Source organism: Rhinoderma darwinii, chromosome 2, assembly GCF_050947455.1.
Source record: "Rhinoderma darwinii isolate aRhiDar2 chromosome 2, aRhiDar2.hap1, whole genome shotgun sequence".
Lineage (NCBI taxonomy): Eukaryota > Metazoa > Chordata > Amphibia > Anura > Rhinodermatidae > Rhinoderma > Rhinoderma darwinii.
In genome coordinates, this window is record NC_134688.1 from 403,865,896 (window position 1) to 403,891,336 (window position 25,441).

Below are 25,441 nucleotides of genomic sequence, written 5' to 3' on the forward strand. Positions count from 1 at the left end.
GTTTCTCAGTTTCCCTTCATGGCGGAGTTTAGCTAGGGAGCGGTTTAGTACCCTACATGCCCGCTGGAATAGCGGTTCGATGGCATCTCAGGCTTTGGAAGAAACAACAGTAAAGAGGATAAAGCCTTCAAGCTGAATTTAAGTGTTAAATTATTCAAACAAAGTGTTTTGAAAATAAAGCTGTGGCCACGCCACTTCCCAATAAGTTTTATGTCCTAGTTTTATTATAGAATAAAGAGTAATGGACCCTTTGCGGTGTGATGGTATGAAGGTGGATAGCCTTGCAGTCTTATGTCTATACACAAGGGATGTACAACGAATTTTTTAAAGAGGGGTTCACAGCCATAAACTTGCATAGTACATGCATACACACACACACACACACACACACACATACACACACACACACACACACACACACTCTTATATACATGCTATGGCACACATATATGCATTCATATACAAACATACAGGAGCAAATGCAGGATTTTTAATATACAGACTTTAAAGACTTTCTACATAAATTACATAATTCACTATTACTTGGGGTGGTATCGATGATAGTGATAGTATTCCTATCATACTCCTTGTGGTGTAGAGCATTTAGTGCTTACAGTGGTTGCCAGGCATACACAACTGATGACCTATCCACAGGATAGGTCAACAGTATATGATCGGTGGAGGTCTGACACCCGGACCCCACACCAATCAGCTTCTTTAGCTGCCTCTGGGCACCGGATGCCCATGCCGGAAGCAGATAGCGTCCAAGCTGAAGTACTGCAGCTCTACTCTTATTCAAGTGAATAGGAGCAGAGTTGCTATTCTTCAGCACGGCCACTATGCAGACGGCCCTGTCAGTCTTTGTTTACTAGGGGCAGACACAGACAGCAGAAGGTCTCAAGAACTGTTTATGGGCCCCTTATTCTCAAATAGTTCAGCATAGAACAACCCCTTTAAGGCTTCATTCAGATGGCCATAATGTGCCTACATTTACCAGTCTTCGATCACCATAGGATTCTGTGATGTTTTAAGTTAGGTTGACTAAAAACGTGGGGAGTCCGAGTCTTGGAGCCATAATATGAATGCGATGCATTACGACTGTTGAATGGGGCCTACAGTGAGTCTTTCTTAAAATCCACCAGTATTTGTTAGTCATGAAATTAATTTGTCTAGTCCCTAACATTTGATCTAATAAGACAATAAAAAACTGTTTCTAAGATGGCACTGGTCCCCCTTACCTACTGGGTTCCTGTGCAACTGCACTGCTTGCACATATGTTATGTCCGGCCCTGGTACTTCGCAAAATATAAAATATAAGTTCAAGAACTTTATTAACTGAAAGTTCATCAAAATATACCCAAAAAGGTAAAACAATGTGGTAGTACATTCGATCAACTAGCAATGGAAGGGGCTGACATTTTTCTATAAATGTATATGACACCGGGGATATAATCAGATTCTTGTGTAATCTCCCTTTCTGATGTAACTTTCATCCAGTGCTCCTCTTCTTGTACCAAGACTTGTTCCCAGAATCCTTTGTTCTGTAAAGAAGACATTTCTTCTTCAAGTTCAGCCTTGTATTGCAAGTTAGGGATGGAACTACGTGCGGTCATGCATACCAGGCCACCTAGACATGGGCAGAAAAAGGCTATTCAGTTCAAGGTGTGGAGATTGCGCCAAGTGTATATGATTTAAAATCCTATATAAATATACATTAATAAAAAAAAAATATATTTTTCAAGACAATCAAGCAACAAACAGAAAAAAAGACCGGAAAACCCTTTTATTAATTTTTCCTCCCCTTTCCTAAATTCTTCTGCTTATTAATTCCAACCAAGTTGCCTGTGGCTGTCACTCTATATAGGCTCTGTGGCTGGCCCTATGTGGGGTCTCTATGGCTGGCCCTATGTGGTTGTCCCTGTAATTACAGCTCTGAGGGATTATTATGAGGGCACTAACATTTGTACAATTATGCAGGGATATATGAGTGATTTTGTTAGTGGGGGTCAGCAACATACATGTGTATATGGACATATACAAAGACACACATGAGTTTATTTGCTATTTACATTCAGTATTTCTTAGAATTACCATAGTCCGTGTACCCATAAGAGACCCACACAAGTACAAGGTGCTGTGCCTCTCTAAGAGTGAGTCCATACAGGATAGAAATGCTGTGGATATTCTGTCCGGATTTGCGGATGGTGCTACGTTTCGGTGGTCCGCCCACTTCCTCAAGAAATGTTGCACCGGTGTAGCAAGATACAATTCCTTCCTCCTCATGGAGTCTCCACACAGGATCCAATATCCATCTAAAATCGTTATGGACTTTTGGCACTTTGGGTGAAGTTGAGTTATTCATATTTTATTGATGTAGATTGAATCTCTTTTGATACATTAAGAAAAGTATTTTTTTGCAAAAAATTTTTTAAGTGTTACGTGCTTCATTTCATTACATCGTTTGGCTTTAAAAATACACGCAAAATCTTTAGCAGAGCTGTACTATGTGAACAAGGCCTTATGGTTTTATTTCTTAAAGAGGCTCTATCACCAGATTATAAATGCCCTATCTCCTACATAATCTGATCGGCACTGTAATGTAGATAACAACAGTGGTTTTTATATTGAAAAACTATCATTTTTGAGTAAGTTATGAGCAATTTTAGATTTATGCTAATTCGTTTCTTAATAGGACATCTGGGCATTTCTATATCTTTTGACCAAGTGGGCTTTGTAAAGAGAAGTGTATGACGCTGACCAATCAGCGTCATACACGTCTCTCCATTCAGGTCCATTTGTACTCAGCACAGCGTGATCTCGCAAGACTGAAGTGTCTTGAGAGTGAATAGACATTGCCTCCAGCGAGGACGCGATGTCTGTTCACACTCCCGACACTTCGGTAAAGTTTGTGTGGGACTTAACCACAGCGCAGCGTGATCTTGCGAGAGAACGCTGTGAATGACAGCACAGCGTGATCTCGCAAGATCACTCTGTGCTGTGTGAGTAAGTCCCACAAAAACCTTACCGAAGTGTCAGGAGTGTAAATAGACATCGTGTCCTAGCTGGAGGCGATGTCTATTCACTCTCAAGACACTATGGTAAAGTTACTGTGGGTGTATGTGACTGCACAGGGTGATCTCGCGAGTACAAATGGACATGAATAGAGAGAAGTGTATGATGCTGATTGGTCAGCGTCATACACTTCTCTTTACAACTCCCACTTGGTCAAAAGTTAAAAAACGCCCAGTTGTCTATTAAGAAACCAATTAGCATAAATCTAAAATTGCTCAAAACGTGCGCAAAAATTATCGTTTTTAAAAACAAAAACCACTTATAATGTGGTGACAGAGCCTCTTTAACTATGGCTTGTGTGAATGCGCAGCGCAGTAACATACAGGGCCGGCGTCAGCAACCATCGAAACAGGGCAAGTGCCAGGAACCACTACACTTGGGGGGGGCCCACTCGGTCACCGGATACTGATGCTGCCGTCGTCACGGCATCACTGTCCATATATGGATAGTGATGTCAGGAGGAGAGGAGGAGTCCCATGCAGAGTGAAAGCGGCTCTGCTCCGGGACTCCGTCTCTGGGGAAGCCCCTGACATTACTGTCCATATATGGACAGTGTTGTCAGGAGCAGAGCAGTATCCCAGGCAGTGGCATAGCTATAGGGGTTGCAACGGTCACAACTGCGATTGGGCTCCCGTTGCCACACAGCGGTGACCACGTTGGTCCCGCTCCCAATTGAATCTACATCTGCAGAACGCACATTCAGTTGGGTTCAATGCTGGAGCCTTGCTCCAGAATTCACTGTGCCGCGAGCGGCTTGGCACAGGCAGGCGCGCTGTAGTGACGTCATCGTGCCTGTCTACGTCGAGTCACTCACAGCACAGTGCAGAGGAGGAGAAGGATCCTCCCCCGCCGTGGGAATGGGGATAGCTAAGTAATTATGTTATTATTTTTCTATTAGGTACATTGTTGGGGGCATTACACTGGGTATGGGTGGGGTGGCTCATATGGCAGCTGCTGAGGGGGCATTATACTGTATGGGGGGCATTATACTGTATGTGACAGATAAGGGGGGCATTATACTGTATGGGGGGCATTATACTATATGGGACAGCTATGGGGGGCATTATGCTGTATGGGGACATTATGCTGTATGGGACAGCTAAGGGGGACATTATACTGTATGGGACATTATACTGTATGGGGCAGCTATGTGGGGCATTATACTGTATTGGGCATTATAGTGTATGAGGCAGCTATGGGTGGAATTATATTGTATGGGGGCATTATACTGTATGTGGCAGCTATGGGGGGCATTATACTGTATGGGGGGATTATACTGTATGGTGCAGCCTATACTGTATGGTGCAGCTATGGGGGCATTATACTGTATGGGGGCATTATAATGTATGGGGCAGCTATGCGGGGGCATTATACTGTATGGGGCATTATAGTGTATGGGGCAGCTATGGGGGGCATTATACTGTATGTGGGGATTATACTGTATGGTGCAGCTTATACTGTATAGTGCAGCTATGGGGGCATTATACTGTATGGGGGCATTATAATGTATGGGGCAGCTATGCGAGTGCATTATACTGTATGGGGCATTATAGTGTATGGGGCAGCTATGGGTGGCAATATGCTGTGGTGGCAGCTATAGGGGCATTATACTGTGGGACAGCTATGGGGGCATTATACTGTAAGGGGGCAGCTGTGGGGGCATTTTACTGTAAGGGGGCAGCTGTGGGGGCATTATACTGTGGAGGCAGCTATTGGGGGGCATTATACTGTGGGGAGAAGCTATGGGGTGCATTATGCTGTGTGTGGGTCAGCTATGGGGGGCATTATACTGTGTGGGTGGCAGCTATGGGGGGCATTATACTGTGGTGGTCAGCTATAGGGGGCATTATACTGTGTGGGGGCAGTTATGGGGGGGCATTATATTGTGTGGTGGCATTATACTGTGGGGGCAGCTATGGGGGGCATTATACAGTGGGGGCATTCATGGGGTCTGTTGGGCAAGGCAGCTGGGCATAGGCGTTTGCAGGGGTCTTACACAAGGGCCCATGAGCCTTTAGCTACGCCCCTGGTCCCAGGCAGAGTGCTAGTAGTGATCTTCCCGGGACTATGGCTCTGGGGTTGCCCCTGACAACACTATCCATATATGGACAGTGACGTCAGGGGCTTCTCCTGAAGCGGAATCCCCAGCCAGAGCGTCGGCAATGCACTGGCTGTGGATTCCACTCCTAGAGGGAAACCTAAAGGTGCTACCTACAGGGAGGGAGGCTGTGCGGCACTATCATGGAGGGGGCTGTGTGGCACTATCTGGGAGGAGGGGGCTGTGTGGCACTACCTGGGAGGAGGGGGCTGTGTGGCACTACCTGGGAGGGGCTGTGTGGCACTATCTACAAAGGGCACTAAATTTATGGGGCTACAAACTTGGGACTTCTATATTGGGTCATAAACAAGGCCTAACGTCTATATGGGGGCACAAAGTGACATTTTCGGCCATTTTACTGCCGCCGTGAGTTCCCCCGCAAAGGGGCCTAGTAAGTCTGTGTTGCTCAAGGGCCCACATAAACCTGAAGCCGGCCCTGGTCAGATAACATGAATACATGATGCTCATTAACACATAAGTAGCTGAATAGCCTGAGTAACATATGACTTCCTTAAACTTGCAATGGGTATTTCATTTTTATGGTTTCAGTCGGTATTGAAGTGTTATAAACTCAATAAGATCCGCAGTCAAGTCACAGTTCTGTGCCAGCAGCTTGCTGACAGTTTCCTGTTAGCTACAGTGTTTCTTTTCGACTTATAAGTGAATCTAGTAAAAATGTCACGTAAGCAGACAAAGCAGAGGGATTCTCTGCGACCAGCACATTGTCAGAGGACCGCTGTGTGTGAAGGAATTGTCCAAACTAAACAACTGTTTTAGGTTATTTAGGCTGGGTTCACATGAACCTATTTTCAGGCGTAAACGAGGCATATTATGCCTCGATTTACGCCTGAAAATAATACGGCTACAATACGTCGGCAAACATCTGCCCATTCATTTGAATGGGTTTGCCGACGTACTGTGCCGACGACCTGTCATTTACGCGTCGTCGTGTGACAGCTGTCAAACGACAACGCGTAAAAGGACTGCCTCGTCAAAAAAGTGCAGGACACTATTTTGAAACGTAATTTGAGCTGTTTTTCATTGAAGTCAATGAAGAACAGCTCAAGATTACGGGTGTCAAAGGCGCCTCGCATAATGCGAGGAGGAGCTTTTACGTCTGAAACGACGCAGCTGTTTTCTCCTGAAAACAGTCTGTCTTTTCAGACGTAAAAGGAAGCTTGCGTGTGCACATACCCATAGAGTAAAATGTACTGTATTTTTTGATAATGGACATGAGCTCTTCTTACTTGAGGAGACTGTACACTAAAGGCATACAAGATGACTGCATCTCACCTGGTTTTGTGACACGGAGCAGTTCAGGAAGCACGGATACAGGGACATTTCCATCGCTGAGCGCTCCTACTATAATAACTGCATCATACTTTTCTAAAAACAGACAAGACAAAGTTATTTGTGCATTGTGTCATCTATCCTGTCATCACAATTTACCACAAGAGGTGATAGGAATAGTTGTCTATATAGTCATTAGGTTCTACTAAACATAGATATTTGGACCATTGAGCACAGCATTCTTGGTTTACAAATACTGTGAACTCCACCTTTGAACAACAATGGCTATATATGTAAAATCTAGCAGCTACATGGCTTTTTTTGCTCTTTTCATATCGCTTTTCTCTATGTAGGGCTGAAACCATCATATGAATACTTTTTTAATATTATTAGGATGTATTCTCACTCTGCAGCATGTGGACGAAACCATGCCTACATGCGGTGGCCAATGGCCGCATGATTCTGTTGGCAATACCACAGTGCTACTGGCAAAATCGCAAGGCCATTGGCCTATGTGGGCGTGGTGTACACTGCATGCAGCTGCCGCAGCGTGAGAATGCACCTAGGACTAGGTCCGCACATCGCAAATCGACCATGGAGTGAAAACCTAGCCTTAGGGTATGTTTACACCGTGCGGATACTTTTTCCTTCATTTTCTGCTCAAATGTTCTAATAGCTGATTGCACTTTATTAAACTGTGTCTTAATCAACATCGAAGTCTGTCCAATGTACACTTTATAAGTTAGGCCATGTTCACACAGGGCGGATATGCTGCGTAAAAGTACACAGTGTATCCGCCCTGGACGCCGCAGGGAATTCCTGCTGAAAAAACGCACCAAATTCTGGTGCAGTTTTTCGGGCTGAATGTCTGCTGCGGAGAACAGCAGTTAGAAAAAAAAAAAAGCTTCATACTTATCTGCAGCCATGGCGATGGGTCCCTCTGATGTCCTGCAGCACGGCCTCCTGGGATGACGTTTCATCCCATGTGACTGCTGCAGCCTGTGATTGGCTGCAGCAGTCACATGGGATGAAACGTCATCCCTGGAGGCCGGGCTGGACGCTGGAGAAGAGAGTTCTGTTAAGGCTGGATTCACACGGACGTGTATTGCGTCCGTGCGGGCCGTGTGGTTTTCACGCGCCACGCACAGATCAATATAAGTCTATGGGGCAGTACAGACAGTCCGTGCTTTTTGCGCAGTGTTTGTCCGCTGCGCAAAAAGCGCGATACAGTCAATATCTCCGCGTATTTTGCGCATCACGCACCCATTGAAGTCAATGGGTGCGTGAAAACCACGCAGGTCGCACAGAAGCACTTCCGTGCGCACTGCCTGTTTCGCGCACCATCTGTCAAAAGGATGAATGTAAACAGAAAAGCACCATGTGCTTTTCTGTTTACAAACATCCGAATGGCGTGTCATAATGATGGCGGCTGCGTGAAAAGCACGCAGCCGCGCATCATATGATGCTGCCTCACGGATCAGGTAAATGGCTTTTGCGCAGGTAAAACGCCGCGTGTTTTGCGTGCGCAAAAACACCACGCACGTCTGAATCAGCCCTAAGTATAACCTTTTTTTTTCTGAGTTCAGATTTTTGTGGCGGAATCGCATCTTTTCCGCTGCAAAAACTCTGCTTTTTGTTGCGGGTTATTCCTCTCTATTGAATTCAATGGGGAAAAGCCTTGACAGTAAAGCAGCAATTACGCAAATACAATTCACATGCTGCAGATTAAAAAAACGCAGGTTAATCTATGGATGGTTTTTCGGCAGTTTTTTTTACTCTGCTGATACTGTAAAAATGAAATCCATTGCGGAAAATCCGCAGTGTTCCCTGTTAGCCTGATAAACATTTGAATAACTAACCTATGTTGAAATTAATAGCTCATACTCATACTTTTCCTCTCTTCTCTGTCCACCACCCTGGCTTCAAACTGCATCAAAATCTGCACCAAAAACTTCAGCAAAACAGCATGTGTGAATGCAGCCTTAAACCTTGTTCACACAGTGTGATTTGCTGCAGATTTTGCATGTATTTTTTAATCTCAAAAAAGGAACAGAACCTAAAAAGAAGACATATTTAAAGGAAGGCCTAATAGGTCTGCTCTCCTGGATCCAATTCTGTTTTTGACAAAAAATGCATGCAAAATCTGAAGCAAATCTGTACGGTGTAAACAAGGTCTTATGGTGGTGGCAGCCTCCCTTGCCTATAGGACTTCTGTGCAGCTATACTGGCTGCATACATATTATGTGCTCTCCTATGTGGCAAGCTCACTGCCAAAAGAACACGATGAGTATTATGTGCAGCTTTGCCGCGGAGATTTTCGTGTGGCATATCCGCAGTGTAATACAGTGCCAGCAAAGTGAATGAGATTTCAAGAAATCTCATCTACACGTTGCAGATTTTTTCTGCGCGTAAATTGACCTGCGTTGCATATTTTAAGATCTGCAGCATGTCAAATTTTCTTGTGTTTCTGCCTGTGAATTGTTACCGGCCTGTGCCCAGACAGCACCTTTAAGGGTTGCGGATTTGTTGCAGAAATGTCTGCAGCTGGCCCATTCATCTAAACGGGGTTTGCAGAAATCCCTTTACTTGCTTCAAAAACAACCCCATAAACACGTATGGAACTGATTTTCAGTCGCAAAAATCACTGCAACAAATCTGCCATGTGTGAATATATGCTAATTCTATAACACAGCATCCGTTTTTTTTTTTTTACCAGAGTCACATGGTAATTGTTTTGGTCCCAGCAAGCTCTGCTTCAATTCCTGGTACAACTCTTTTTTCTTAGCAACTTCCAGCATTCCTGCACTGCCATCCAAACCATGAAACAAGTTAAAGCCACAGCGATGTAACTGGAAATAAAAGTAAAATAAAAGCTCAAGCTTAAAAGACAAAACATAATTTATCAATCATATGCTTCCAATAAATACATTGGACAGTCATTTTTAATATTCATTTTATCTGGAATCAAAAGTAAGGCTAAGTTCACACTACCGTTCTCTCCCGTTTAGGTCTCTTCCGTCAGAGGAAGAGATGACCGAAAGTCCAAGCGGAAAGCATCGCTTCCGTTTAAATTACCATTGATTTCATTGGTAATTCTTTTGTTTCAGTTGGATTCCGCTTGCCTCCATTCGCTAGGTTTCCGGTTTTTTTCATGGAAGCAAAAGTGCAGTCTGCAGAACTTTTACCATACGTTTACTTCTCTTCTGTCAGAGGAAGAGAGGATCAAAACAATAAACGGAATACAACGGTTCCGTTAGAATTACCATTGATTTCAATAGTAATTATTTTGTTTCAGTGGATTCCCGTTTGTCTCCGTTTGCTACGTTTCCGTCTTTTTTGAACGGAGAAAAAAATTCTGTGATTTTCTGTTTTTCTGTTTTTTTTTTTTTATATATAATCTATCTCTCACTGGTAAAATTAACCTAGCCTAAAAATTCTAGACTGTTCATGTCTTTGACAGTGGGCAAACTTGCAAACTCAGCAAGGGATCCAATTGTAAAGGATCTGCCAGACACAACTTCTGTGTCGACGTCCATAGGTAATCAGTCTGCACCTGCTTCTATGTCTGTGAGACTGACACCATCTTCCACCACCCAGGATGTCAGGCTTAGGAGTGGGAGAGCCTATCACAGCCTGGCCAGACGGAGCAAGCTCCCGCCCTCTGTCTATTTATACCTGCCTTTCCTGTTCCTCCTTTGCTTGTGATTCTTCTCTGTTGGTTTCCTGGCCCTGCTGCAGCTTCTTGAACTACTGATCCTCTGCTTGTGTTTGACCTTGGCTTTACTGACCACTCTTCTGCTCTGCGTTTTTGTACCTCGCTCATATCCTAGTTTGACTCGGCTCGTTCACTTCGCTTGTTGCTCACGGTGTCCCCGTGGGCAACTTCCCCATTTCCCTGTCTTCTTTGTACCCTTGTCTGTTTGTCTGTCGTGCACCTATTGAGTGTGGGGACCGTCGCCCAGTTGTACCCCGTCGCCTAGGGCGGGTCGTTGCAAGTAGGCAGGGACTGAGTGGCGAGTAGATTAGGGCTCACTTGTCTGTCTCCCTACCCCGACATTACACAAATACTTATTTCCTTCACTGTAATAATATCAATAAGGGAAGAAGTATGGCACCATAGAGCAATAAATTATACCTATAGACATGGTGGGAGGAGATGGACACGTCAAGCTAGATGTGGCACAGAAAAAAGAACGCCTCGACGCGCGTTTCGCCTGAGACCGGCAATTACATTGTGCACATATTTTTAAATAACCAAAAACAAGCGATAACACCCAAAAATTAGGCACGCTCTACTGTCATCTTCAGGGCATGTTCAGACGTGGCGGAATTCTGCAGACACTGTCTGCATCAATGCCGCACATAATCTGCGTTGCAGATTCTGTTGCGCCTTTGCCTAAAATGTGAAGTAAATTGTTGCGGATTAGTCGTTGCAGATTCAGGTGAAGAGTACATCATGCTCTCTTTTTTAAAATTCCATCTCAGTCTGGCTATAGACCTCGAAACACATAGGTCCAGCCAGAATGATGAAATATCCTGCTCGTTAAAGAAATCCGCAACGCAACACACATAACATCTGCGGATTTCATTGCGTAATTTTGCAATTCCATTGAAATCAATGGAGAAATTCCGCCACAAATACGTATCAAGTCCGCAACAGCCAGTGTATGCTGCGGACACCAAATTCCGCACCGCAGGCCATGGTCTGCAGTGGAGTTATATGCAACGTCTGCAGGAAGATAACTAAAAAGGTGTGGAAACCAATGGACAGACTGTCTGCTGCGGATTTCAAGTGCGGACTGTCCGCAGCGGAATTCCACAGCAATTCCACCACGTGTGAACATGCCCTCAGAAGGATCCTCAGGTTTTCCAGTTGGCAAGTTGGACACGTGGTATTTTTATATTTGAGAGATGCTTCAACATGTCAGCTTTTCCATGAAGTAATAGAGCTCATCCAAGGAAAGACAAGTGACATAAACGGTAAAACACAAGAACAAATGTTAAAACGATTTCTTCAACTTTCATTAGGTATGTTGCCCCCAGCTGTAAAAGAAATGCATGTCCCGGCCTGATCATAGATCTCCTGAAAGGGAAGGGAAATCTATTTCATGGATCATAAGGTTTACATTGGGGGATGACACTGAGACAACAGCTGTCAGCAATGTGGATTTATAGCAGAAAATAAAGTCATTGTAAACAAAAAGAAATTGTGCATAGTGGAGTGAAGCGTAGACGCCACATGCTTAATAATATGATTAGTGTCTTATCTGTAGGCCGGGGTCAATCCTAGGAGCTTGGGTTTGCCACCAGTTATATATTTGCATTCACCTGTTCTGGACCATGGCTATGTATAGACACATGACTCAAATAAGTTGAGTCGTGTACCCCCCTTTATGTTCCTTTTATAAAGCAGACACTGAAACAGAGTTGGATTATTTTTTTTTTTATATCAATCCAATTTGTATTGACAAGGACAACAAGACAATGACAGTCAGATAACAACTGTAGCAGCATCATATACAACATTTCCAGCCTGCCATAAAAACCCCCCCAACATTCCCCCCCCCCCTCAGCCCCTGCACATCCCCCATCCGCATCTCTAATAATGACGCTGGATACAGGAACAGTTTCATTAGCAGGACCCATCTTGTCCTCCCTTGCTTGCTCCCAGCATGGCAGCAAATGGTCCCTTATAACACTTGTGTCCTGATTCTACTCAGTTCAGACTATACCACCCCAGGGCAGGCCAACCATCTTCCCCACTGCTTATCAAATTTCTTCACATTGCCCCTTTTTGAAAATATTTTATACTCCATCATAATGTTATGATTTAGCATTCCCACAATTTCCCTCTGCACAGGAGGTTCCACATCCAACCAGTGTTTGGCGATACACTTCCTAGTCTGATATCAAATTTTTGCTATTGCCAGACACTCCAATCCGTTACTCCCCAGTTCTTCCACAAACCCAAACAGTAATGCCTTTGGATCTGCCGCCAATTCCCTACCATATACCTTTTTTATCAGGTCTATTACCTCCCCCCATAAGGTCTGCAAGGCCCCACATGTCCAGAACATATGATATATGTCCACCTTCTCCTCCGTACACCTAGGACATTGAGCATCCAACCTGAGCCCCATCTGTTTTAACACCCAAAGGGTTCTGTACACTCGATGTATCAAGAAGAGTTGTGATCTTCTCTGTGCCATACTAAGAGATAGATGGTACAATGACGCTAAAATCTCCTCCCACTCCTCTTTGGGCAAAGAACCTTTATCCCGCTCCCATTTCACTCTCACCAGCTCCATCGAAACTCCTAGGTGTTTGGATAACAAGCTCTTATAAGCCATCGAGATCAGACCTTTAGACGTGTCCGCCTTAACCACATATTCTAGGACCCCCATCCCACAGACCGTTAGGTTCATCACAGCCGCCTGCGTCTGCAGGGTATGACGTATCTGCAGATACTGGTAGAACATACTGTGTTCCAGTTGGAATTGGTCTTTCAGCTGCTGAAAGGACTGTAGTATGGCTTTATCATACAGGTGACTCAGTCGCATAACCCCTGCCATTTCCCATTTTTGCATGCCCTCCAATTGATACAATTCCCACAGAACCGGATTATGCCATATGGGAGTATATTTAGTGCACATTCCTATCCCCAAGATCTTTTGCTTACATTGGCACCAGAATTTATGTATCAAGATCAAAGTTGGTTTAGTACTTGCTAATCTCTTGTAGGTATGTGCTTCCAACCCCTCCAGTGGTTTAATCCCTCCCCCCATATACGACAATAAGCGTGCACTAGACCCCCAGTTCTCTTTGTCCTCCCACCCTTTAAAATGTTGGCTCTGAGCAGCCAAGTAGTATACCCAGGCATTCGGCAAAGCAAAACCCCCTTCGTCTTTTGGCAATTGTAATTTCTCAATTTTTATTCTAGGCACCCCCTTTTTCCAGACCAGATCCCGGAAGAGATTAAGCAGTCATCTAAACCAGTGTTTGGGTATCCATACCAGAGAGTTATGTAGAATGTACAGTACCTGGGGCATAAAACTCATCTTGATTAAGTTGGTCCTCCCCAGAGCAGAGAGAGGTAGTCTATTCCAGGTCTCCACCTTAGCTTTAACCTTGGGCAGCAGTGGCAAAACATTTAAAGTCATATAGTCTGTAACCAGAGACGTCACCTTGACCCTCAGGTACGTAAACTCTGATACTACAGGGACACAGGGTCCCACTCCATCGTTCAAAATATTAACCGGGTCAAGTGGCATAAGAGCTGACTTGTTCCAGTGAATACTTAAACCTGAGAATATGCCAAATCTAGTGATCGTGTCCAATACCACCGCCAGTGTGTTCTCAGTGTCTGTCAGGTATATCAAAATATCGTCCGCATATAAAGAGATTTTTTCCTCCAATTCCCCATATTTCAAACCCGTATGCACTCCTCCTGTTGTATGAGACAGGCTAATGGTTCCACCGCCAGAGCAAACAACAGAGGTGACAGAGGGCATCCCTGACGCGTTCCGCTTGCAAACTGAAACTTTTTAGACAGTGTTCCATTCACTCGTATTCTGGCCGTAGGAGCCACGTATAGCAACTGCACCCACTACACAAAATTAGGACCAAACCCCATCTTACCCAGAACCTTCCATAAATACCCCCATTCTACACAATCGAACGCTTTAGCAGCATCTAGTGTTAGCACAGCTCTCCCCACAGGGTCGTCCGGTACTGCCTGAAGATTGAGGAATAACCGCCTAAGATTTACAGCCGTTGATTTGGATGGCATGAACCCAGATTAGTCGTCATGCACAACCTGCTGTACCACCTTATTTAGCCGTAGCGCTAAAACCTTCGCCAGTATTTTAATGTCCGATGTCAGCAAAGATATCGGCCTATAGGATTCTGGTAATTGGCTATCTTTCCCCTCCTTAGGTAATACCACTATCGTTGCTTCATATAAAGAATCTGGTAATTTGCCTCTTTCAATACTATCCAGCAGAGTGTCTAAGAATTGCGGAGACAATTCCGTCCCATATTCCTTATAAATTTCCCCAGGCAAACCATCGGGGCCTGGAGCTTTCTTATTTGCCATTTCCCCTATCGCCCCTTCCAATTCCTCCAGGGAAATAGGTGCCTCCAAACTTTCTCTGGCCTCAGAACCCAGCGTAGGCTATTGAATATGTCCCAGATAATCCTCCAGTTGCTGTGTAGTGTAATGCGCTCTTGAAGTATAAAGGTCAGTATAAAACTGTTTGAATACTTGTAAAATTTGCCCCGTGTCCGTCTCCACCCTCCCCCCCTCCCCCTAAGGCCATGAAGTTATTACCCCTTTGTGGCTGTGCCATCCTAGCGAGCAACCTCCCAGCAGTCTCCCCTTCTTCATAATATTTCTGCTTAAGAAATAGTCGTTTATTATCAGCCGTTGCCAGTTGGTGATTTTTCAACAGCGTCTGAGCTTCAACCCAATGTCTAAGTGTATCTTCTGAACCCTCTTCCACGTGTCTCTCTTCTGTTTCAGCCACCCGGTCCATCAGACTGTCCCCCAATTGCAGAGACCTGGTTTTAATCTGCTTAATATTCTGAATGAACACTCCTCTCAGCCATGCCTTCATGGCGTCCCATAAGACCCCCTGTGGTACCGAGTCAACATTAAAAGTAAAATATTCCCTTATCAGGTCCCGTATCTCCTTGCCATCCATCAAATTCAACCAAAACGCATTTAGCTGCCAAGTTAAAAAAATCCGGACAGGCCGTTCACCCACTTCCACTGTTACCGCCACCGGGGAGTGGTCCGATAATGCCCTCTGTAAATATTCTATTTGTGCAACATGATACACAGCCGAAGCTGAACATACGATCAAATCAATACGAGAAAGGGACTGAAACGTGGATGATGCACACAAGTACTGGCGCAACCCTGGGTGTTTATCCCTCCAAATGTCCCGTAATCCCATTTCCACAATTAACCTCCCAAATGCGGTCATATCTAAGCCCTGTCCCCCCCACCCCTATGAAATCTATCCAACCCCTAATGCATCACCGCATTAAAGTCCCCAATCAGGAGTAGCGGTACCTCCGGCAACATTGAACGTTTTTCCAGAACTTTTTTAAGGACAGTGCTAGAATAAGGAGGAGGGATGTACAGTACCACTAAAATACATTCCCAATGATATATGGTGCAGTGCACCCCCACATACCTCTCCTCCCCATCAGAGAAAAAAGAGTGACAAACAAAAGGAAGACTCCTGTGTATCAGTAGACTTACCCCCCTAGAATAAGTCGTACGGAAGGAGTGAAACCCATGTGCGATCCATACTCTATGCAGGAAAGACACCGAATCCCTAGTCAAGTGCGTCTCTTGAAGCCCCACAATCAGGGCACTTTGTTGTTTAACACAGTCAAATATCGCCTGGCGTTTCCTAGGTTCCCTTATTCCCCGGACATTCCAGGATAGACATTTAACCGACCCCGTCTGGTATCATAGCATAAATAAATCTGACACTGTGCCAAGCTACTTTAGCCGCGATACTGAGCTGTGCATCCCCCCCTACCCCCCCAACAAAACCTCCCCTACGAAAAGGGTCAGAGCGACATATACTGTCCCTCCTATCCAACAGAAGCACACCTGTGTGTGAACATTGTACATGCCTTAAAGACACATCTAACCTGACCATGTAACGTTCTCACCACTCCCAGTAAGTGGTGGCTCCCACTGCTATGCATAGGTAATAAACAATCCCACACAATCAACAGATATTACAGTGACATTTGGTACCCAGTAGTTATCCCACAATATCGGTGTTATCAAGTACTATAGCTTTGTAAAGGATATCACACTGCTGAGCTCGAATTAAGGGTGCTCACACACATGAATCAGCATAGCATAGTATAGAATACTACAGTCCCGCAAAAAATAGCATGGCCTCCGAACTTCACCGCCAAAGCGGGCTTTCACGCTTCCTCAATTCCAGCAGGTCTCCGCAGTCGACTCACGTTGCAGTCCAGCCATCTGGCAGCCTCCCTAGGCGTCTCAAAAAAAGAAGCAGACCCAAACGCAACCACTCGCAGTTTAGCCTGATACATCATAGAATATTGAATGTCCAGGTCTAGCAGGCGTTTTTTTATGTCCCAGTATTGCAACCACTTTTTCTGCACCTCCGCAGAGAAATCCGGGAAAAAGGACACTTTAACACCATTGATGGAGATATCTTGCCGCTCCCTTGCCTTCCGCAGTATCCGATCTCTATCCTTATAATGCAGTAGCTTCACTAATACCGGTCTAGAGGAGATAATTCTTCTCGGCCAAACTGTTCCAGTAGCCATTTTTCAAAGAACTCGTCTGAGCTAGTGCCCTCCACTTTCTCCGGCACTCCAACCAAGCGCACGTTATTTAGGCGTAACCGATTCTCTAAATCATCTGCCTTAGCCTGAAGGGCCACCACCACCAGAGAATGTGATTGTACATCCCGTCGAAGCTCTGGAATAATATCTTCGACCTCAGACACTCTCCCCTCAATAACTGTTGTATGTTCTGCCACTTTCTGCAAATCATTCCTCAAGAGCAAAATGTCCTCCTTCAGGCCTCCCACCTGACCAGTCAGCATGGAGAGAATCGAGGAGTTCTGCTTCACTGCAGCAAGCATGTCTGTGAGGGACGGCTCCTGCATCTTATCTTGTCTGTGGTGCATTCTGCCCCCATCATTATGCTTTTCCCGCCACTGACCACCCAGCTCTTCCTCCTTTCACTCACCGTGTCCTCCTCCAGCACAGAGTAGTGTGAGCCATAAGCCGGGCTGCCTGCCTTTCCACTGCTAGCCCCAGGTGTCCTGCTTGCTGCTGAACTGCTCACACGAGGTGTTCGTGCAAACCTCTCCAGCCGGTCTGGTGCTTCAGAGCACATGTGTCTGCTCTGGCAGTCTTTCTCCTCAGCGCCATCTTGGATTCCGGGCCCCGGTCTCGCCGGTGGCATTTTTTGCTTTTTTTGAGCGGGTTATCACAGCCAGGCTGATCGGTACCGTCACCTCCAGCTTCACAGCTCCCAGTTCGGTAAGTATTACCCAGGTAGCTAAGGGATAATCTTGATTTACAGGATGGGCACAGCGGGAGCTCCAGCCACACACGTCCTCTTACATCTGCTGCTAGGCCACGCCCCAACAGAGTTGGATTTTAATGGCCACAGCAGCCGTTTATTATCTTAAATAACAATACATTTTTAAATAAACCATATAACATAACATTTTTAATCCCCCCCCTAGGAATTCAACATAACATAAATAACCATGTGACCCTCTCCAGGTCCAAACAAAAAGAATGACAGGGGCAAGTTCTTGAAGCCACCAATATTTGTATTTACAGGTCATCTGCCCACCAATACCTTACCCCCAGCCGTAACCCGGCTCGGGAGCACCGCTTACCTTTTGCAGATGACCTCCACCATATATGTCACAGCCTTAAAGCCGATTTCCAACAAAATCTGGGGGGTGCATCCCGTGATGTATTCCCCCCCACCACATTTTCCGACCTACTTAAAGGACTCCCCCCCGCAACTGCAATGACAAACCAGGATGAACACTTGAACTCCTTCACACCAGTGTGCATCCCACCATGCATAAAACTTTGTCCCCCCAGGCTGGAAACCGCCAGCCAGCAAAACACCGTCCAGCGACCTCGCTGAGACACTCCAATCCAAAGTAGGGTGGGCGGGGACATGCTCCTGCTTCAGCGTCCTGGCAAAGAGAGGGAGAGAAAGCACAGGGAAAGGTACATCCCCTTACTCCCCCACCCCTTTTCCTTACTAACACTCCTACTAGCTTATCCCAAATTCCCATAGGCCAAACCAACTCGTTACCCCTCCCATCTATTTCAGTCATGGAGGCCTCCCCTAATTCTGTTTTTTGTCTGCAGTACGGCCTCTTCTTGACTCAAATAAGTCGAGTCGTGTACCCCCCTTTATGTCCCTTTCATAAAGCAGACACTGAAACAGAGTTGGATTTTAATGGCCACAGCACCCATTTATTATCTTAAATAACAATACATTTTTAAATAAACCATATAACATAACATTTTGAATTCCCCCCCTAGGAATTCAACATAACATAAATAACCATAAATAACCATGTGACCCTCTCCGGGTCCAAACAAAAATAATGACAGGGGCAAGTCCTTGAAGCCACCAATATTTGTATTTACAGGTCATCTGCCCACCAATACCTTACCCCCAGCCCAGCTACGGTACCCGCGGCATGAGGGGGCCCGTGTCGCCCGCCGGCACGGGCCCCCACCATGGCCGGAGGCTCCGCTAGCAGCCGCTATGGCTGCTACAGCGTGACGCCACTGAACACGACTACGGCAGAGCAGGGAGGTATCTCCCCGCTCTGCCAATAAACAAAAGACATGTATCCCCTATCCACAGGATAGGGGATACATGTGTGATCGCTGGCATTGATAGGGAGAACGGGGGACTGAAAGTCCCCTGAAGTTCTCCATCACAAACCTCGGACTTCCGGGTTCTGCGTCGGCAACTCCGTAGAAATGAATGGAGCGCCGGTCGCGCTTGTGCGCATGCGTGACCAGCGCTCCTTTCATTTTTATTGAGCTGCGCAGATGCCGGAAGTCATGGAGGTTAGTCATGGAGAACTTCGGGGGACTTTCGGTCCCTATCGCTGCCAGCGATCAGACATGTATCCCCTCTCCTGTGGAGAGGGGATACATGTCTTTTGTAGGACACACTGTAGGTCGCATTTTTATGGGAGGGGGGACGCTGTATGGCGTTCCCTACAGGGGGGGGCTGTATGGCGTTCCCTACAGGGGGGCTGTACTGTATGGCGTTCCCTACAGGGGGGGCTGTACTGTATGGCGTTCCCTACAGGGGGGGGGGGGCTGTACTGTATGGCGTTCCCTGCTGTATGGCGTTCTCTACAGAGGGGCCTGTATAGCGTTCCCTACAAGGGGGGGGGCTGTATGGCATTCCCTACAGGGGGGGCTGTATGGCATTCTCTACAGGGGGGGCTGTATGGTGTTCCCTATGGGGGGCTGTACTGTATGGTGTTCCCTACAGGGGGGGGCTGTATGGCATTCCCTACAGGGGGGGGCTTTATGGCGTTCCCTACAGGGGGGGGGCTGTATGGCGTTCCCTACAGGGGGGGCCGTATGGCGTTCCCTACAGGGGGGCCGTATGGCATTAGCGCCATACAGCCCCCTCTGTAGAGAACGCCATACAGCCCCCCCTGTAGAGAACACCATACGGCCCCCCTGTAGATAACGCCATGCGGCTCCCTCTGTAGATAATGCCATACAGCCCCCCTGTAGGGAAAGCCATACAGCCCCCCCTGTAGGGAACAGCATACAGCCCCCCTTTAGGGAATGCCATACAGCCCCCCCTGTAGGGAACGGCATACAGCCCACCCCCTGTAGGGAACGCCATACAGCCCTCCCTGTAGGGAACGCCATACAGCCCCCCTGTAGATAACACCATACAGCCCCCTCTGTAGATAACGCCATACAGCCCCCCTGTAGATAACGCCATACGACCCCCCTGTAGATAAAGCCATACGGCCCCCTCTGTAGATAATGCCATACGGCCCCCTCTGTAGATAACGCCATACAGCCCCCTCTGTAGATAACGCCATACAACCCCCTCTGTAGATAACGCCATACAGCCCCCTCTGTAGATAACACCATACAGACCCCCCTGTAGATAACGCCATACACAGTCCCCCTGTAGATAACGCCATACAGAGTCCCCACTGTAGAGAACGCCATACAGCCCCCCCTGTAGGGAACGCCATACACAGTCCCCCTGTAGATAACGCCATACAGAGTCCCCACTGTAGAGAACGCCATACAGCCCCCCCTGTAGGGAACGCCATACAGCCCCCCCTGTAGGGAACGCCATACAGCCCCCCTGTAGGGAACGCCATACAGCCCCCCCTGTAGGGAACGCCATACAGTCTCCTCTGTAGATAACGCCATACAGCCCCCACTGTAGAGGACGCCATACAGCCCCCCCTGTAGGGAATGCCATACAGCCCCCTCTGTAAATAACGCCATACAGCCCCCCCTGTAGAGAACGCCATACGGCCCCCTCTGTAGATAACGCCAACAGCCCCCGCTGTAGAGAACGCCATACAGCCCCCCTGTAGATAACGCCATACGGCCCCCTCTGTAGATAATGCCATACAGCCCCGCTGTAGAGAACGCCAAACAGCCCCCCTGTAGATAACGCCATACAGCCCCCTCTGTAGATAACGCCATACAGCCCCCTCTGTAGATAACACCATGCAGACCCCCCTGTAGATAACGCCATACAGAGTCCCACCTGTAGATAACGCCATACAGAGACCCCACTGTAGAGAACGCCATACAGCCCCCCCTGTAGAGAACGCCATACAGCCCCCTCTGTAGATAACGCCATACAGCCCTGCTGTAGAGAACGTCATACAGCCCCCCTGTAGATAACGCCATACAGCCCCCTCTGTAGATAGCGCCATACAGCCCCCTCTGTAGATAACACCATACAGACCCCCTCTGTAGATAACGCCATCCAGCCCCCTCTGTAGATAACGCCATACAGCCCCCTCTGTAGATAACGCCATACAGCCCCCCCTGTAGAGAACGCCATACGGCCCCCTCTGTAGATAACGCCAACAGCCCCCGCTGTAGAGAACGCCATACAGCCCCCCTGTAGATAACGCCATACGGCCCCGCTGTAGAGAACGCCATACAGCCCCCTGTAGATAACACCATACAGCCCCCTCTGTAGATAACGCCATACAGCACCCTCTGTAGATAACGCCATACAGCCCCCTCTGTAGATAACACCATACAGACCCCCTCTGTAGATAACGCCATACAGCCCCCTCTGTAGATAACGCCATACAGCCCATTCTGTAGATAACGCCATACAGCCCCCTCTGTAGATAACGCCATACAGCCCCCACTGTAGAGGACGCCATACAGCCCCCCCCTGTAGGGAATGCCATACAGCCCCCTCTGTAAATAACGCCATACAGCCCCCCTGTAGAGAACGCCATACGGCCCCCTCTGTAGATAACGCCAACAGCCCCCGCTGTAGAGAACGCCATACAGCCCCCCTGTAGATAACGCCATACGGCCCCCTCTGTAGATAACGCCATACAGCCCTGCTGTAGAGAACGTCATACAGCCCCCCTGTAGATAACGCCATACAGCCCCCTCTGTAGATAGCGCCATACAGCCCCCTCTGTAGATAACACCATACAGACCCCCTCTGTAGATAACGCCATCCAGCCCCCTCTGTAGATAACGCCATACAGCCCCCTCTGTAGATAACGCCATACAGCCCCCTCTGTAGATAACGCCATACAGCCCCCACTGTAGAGGACGCCATACAGCCCCCCCTGTAGGGAATGCCATACAGCCCCCTCTGTAAATAACGCCATACAGCCCCCCCTGTAGAGAACGCCATACGGCCCCCTCTGTAGATAACGCCAACAGCCCCCTCTGTAGAGAACGCCATACAGTCCCCCTGTAGATAACGCCATACGGCCCCCTCTGTAGATAACGCCATACAGCCCCGCTGTAGAGAACGCCATACAGCCCCCCTGTAGATAACGCCATACGGCCCCCTCTGTAGATAACGCCATAAAGCCCCCTCTGTAGATAACGCCATACAGCCCCCTCTCTAGGTAACACCATACAGACCCCCCTGTAGATAACGCCATACAGAGTCCCACCTGTAGATAACGCCATACAGAGTCCCCACTGTAGAGAACGCCATACAGCCCCCCCCTGTAGAGAACGCCATACAGCCCCCTCTGTAGATAACGCCATACAGCCCCCTCTGTAGATAACGCCATACAGCCCCCTCTGTAGATAACGCCATACAGCCCCCTCTGTAGATAACGCCATACAGCCCCCTCTGTAGATAACGCCACGCAGCCCCCTCTGTAGATAACGCCGCACAGCCCCCTCTGTAGATAACGCCATACAGCCCCCACTGTAGAGGACGCCATACAGCCCCCCCTGTAGAGAACGCCATACAGCCCCCTCTGTAGATAATGCCATACAGCCCCCTCTGTAGATAATGCCATACAGCCCCCTCTGTAGATAACGCCATACAGCCCCCCCTTTAGAGAACGCCATACAGCCCCCCTGTAGATAACGCCATACAGCCCCCTCTGTAGATGATGCCATACAGCCCCCACTGTAGATGACGCCATACAGCCCCCCCTGTAGATGACGCCATACAGACCCCCTGTAGATAACACTATACAGAACCCCCCTGTAGATAACACCATACAGACCCCCCTGTAGATAACGCCATACAGACCCCCCCCTGTAGAGAACGCCATACAGCCCCCTGTGTAGATAACGCTATACAGCCTCCTCTGTAGATATCTACAAAGGGGGCTGTATGGTGTTATCTACAGGGGATGTATGGCATTATCTACAGGGGGATGTATGGCGTTATCTACAAGGGGAACTGTATGGCGTTATCTACAGGGGGGGCTGTATGGCGTTATCTACAGGGGGATGTATGGCATTATCTACAGGGGGCTGTATGGCGTTATCTACAGAGGGGGCTGTATGGCGTTATCTACAGGGGGATGTATGGCGTTATCTATAGGGGGCTGTATGCCGTTATCTACATGGGGGCTGTATGGCGTTATCTACAGGGGGATGTATGGCGTTATCTACAGCGGGATGTATGGCGTTATCTACAGGGGGATGTATGGCGTTATCTACAGGGGGGGCTTTATGGCAATATCTACAGGGGGGCTGTATGGCGTTATCTACAGGGGGGGCTGTAAAAAAGGCACTATCTACAAGGGGGGGTTGTGTGACACCCAGGGGAGGGGGGGCCCCAGTCAAAAGTTAGCTATGGGGCGCAGTCTTTCCTAGTTACGCCCCTGCCCCAGCCGTAACCCGGCTCGGGAGCACCGATTACCTTTTGCAGATGACCTCCACCATATATGTCACAGCCTTCAAAAGGGGTAACACCCTAAGAAGCCGATTTCCAACAAAATTGGGGGGTGCATCCCATGATGCATTCTCCCCCTCACCCCATTTTCCGACCTACTTCAGGGACTCCCCCCCCGCCAAAGCTTCATAGGCCTTGACCACCTCAAGCCTGTGAGCTCCTCCACATGCCCACTGCTCATTCAATCCCCTCAGACAGGGCAGACTCCACATATCCATTCCCACGTCATTCAAGTGCACTCCATCTTCCCTCCAATAATTTCCTGTCCCAGCCTCCAAATCCCAATGCCGTACAGCAACCCCCCCACTCCGCGCCACAAAACCAGATATGGCCCTGTTGGCCTTAATACGAGCCTTGTTGACCTTATGCATGGAGCGAGCCCACCGCCAACTCTTCCTCAGGACCATCTCCGACCACACGATCACCAGTTGGGGATGTGATGACCACAAGCACAACAGGTTATGTTTGATGTCCCTTACCAATTCCCGAAAAGGGCATAAGCCCAAATCATTCCCTCCCGCATGCAAAACCAGCACCCCCGGTACCCTGTCCAAAAGTACAAAGGTGTTAAACTCCGGTAAGATCCTGCCCCAAGTCATACCACGGAAACCCATCCATCGTAAGATCGCTGTGTCCCGCGGAATCCTGAGTTGTCTGCCGTCAGGCCGTACATCTGCCCGTATGGCACCCCAGTACACATATGAATGCCCCATAATCCACACCAAACAAGGAGGAGGGCCTGGAAGACAAAGGAAAACATACTCGCACACCACTCACACTTGCACACAACACCACATCACAGGCAGGAACGCACACACCCAGATCAGAAATGCAGAAATACACAAATCACAGCATATGAGGACGAACATACGAGCGAAAGCGCACTGATTCCAAGCGCCAGATACGATGCACCCCGGCGTCGTCCAAACCCCACCTTACAGCTTCCGTCGCTGCTCCGATCCGAAAGGAATGAGACGAGTACTGTTCCGCCCGCACCTGACACGCCACCAAGCACTTTCTAAACACTGCCACAAACTGAAAACGTGACAGGAAAGTACCGTCCGAATGCCGAAGTAACAGGGAATCCGAAATAACTGCGCCCGCCAAGAACTCCCTGAGGCAGGAAACTTGACATACCGCGTTACCTGGCAAAGCGAACAACACCAACCTCCGTCCCTTACCCATTTGATCAGTTTTGGAATGACGAAGAACTATCTCCACTCTATCCCCATACACATGCACATCATCCTGCCTCACACCCCTCGGAGTAGACACACTAGGTGACACCAGTTCCCCCACCCGGAAAGCCCCGGGTTGCTTACTCTCAGAAGGTGATCTACACACCTGCCACACCACCTCACCCAACTCACAAAGCAATTGAAATGACGCTGGACGCCTCCTATCCCGTAAAACCACACCCTTTCTCAAACCCCGCAACGTTTGGCTCACCAAGAAATGCTTTGTGATGTCCACCAATCCCCGGAGCTTAAAAACAAAAGCAATGGCCGCCACAAAGCAATTGACCTTGGCAACCGTGCAACCAGCAGAAAATGCCTCCCTCAGCCAAAACAGCAACGCAAGTATCCTGTCATTGTCAGACACTACATCCCCCAGGGACCTAATCCACTCTTCCCACTGACGCCATCCAGCGAAATATGCTGCCCACGTCGATCTGGCCAGGGATCGTTCTATCAAGGCACCGGCAGCCCGGACACCAGCTCCCAAAGATGACTGGGACAGTCCATCCCAGTCAAGTCCGCGTCCGGCACCAGCTGACGAAAGCGACCCCACTGTGAGTGAGAAAGTGTGTCAGCGATACAATTTTCCACCCCCGGTACATGCACCGCCACTACCCACGCATTCAACTGCAGACAAGTGAGCACCAACTGTCTTAACAAGCGAACAACCGGAGGAGACGACGCCGACACATTATATATCGCCATAACAACCCCCAGATTATCGCAATGGAAGCAAACTTTCTTGTCCCGGAACCTATCCCCCCAAATGACAACTACCAC

General features: G+C 47.9%; 1 protein-coding gene across 4 annotated transcripts in view; it reads right to left on the reverse strand.

Annotated features, from left to right (window-relative positions):
- Positions 1–1,314: 1,314 nt before the first annotated feature.
- LOC142743380 (methyltransferase-like protein 27) overlaps positions 1,315–25,441 on the reverse strand; it is a 67,822-nt gene continuing 43,695 nt past the window's right edge. For 3 of the 4 annotated variants that reach the window (XM_075854103.1, XM_075854105.1, XM_075854104.1), the window contains exons 4-7: positions 9,174–9,309; positions 6,464–6,556; positions 2,092–2,337; positions 1,315–1,627 (exon numbers count right to left, since the gene is read on the reverse strand). In XM_075854103.1, the coding sequence (XP_075710218.1) occupies positions 1,392–1,627; positions 2,092–2,337; positions 6,464–6,556; positions 9,174–9,309 (711 nt within the window). In that variant the 3' untranslated portion in view covers positions 1,315–1,391. The remainder of the gene's footprint in view (positions 1,628–2,091; positions 2,338–6,463; positions 6,557–9,173; positions 9,310–25,441) is intronic. The other variant, XM_075854106.1, reaches the window with a different exon arrangement.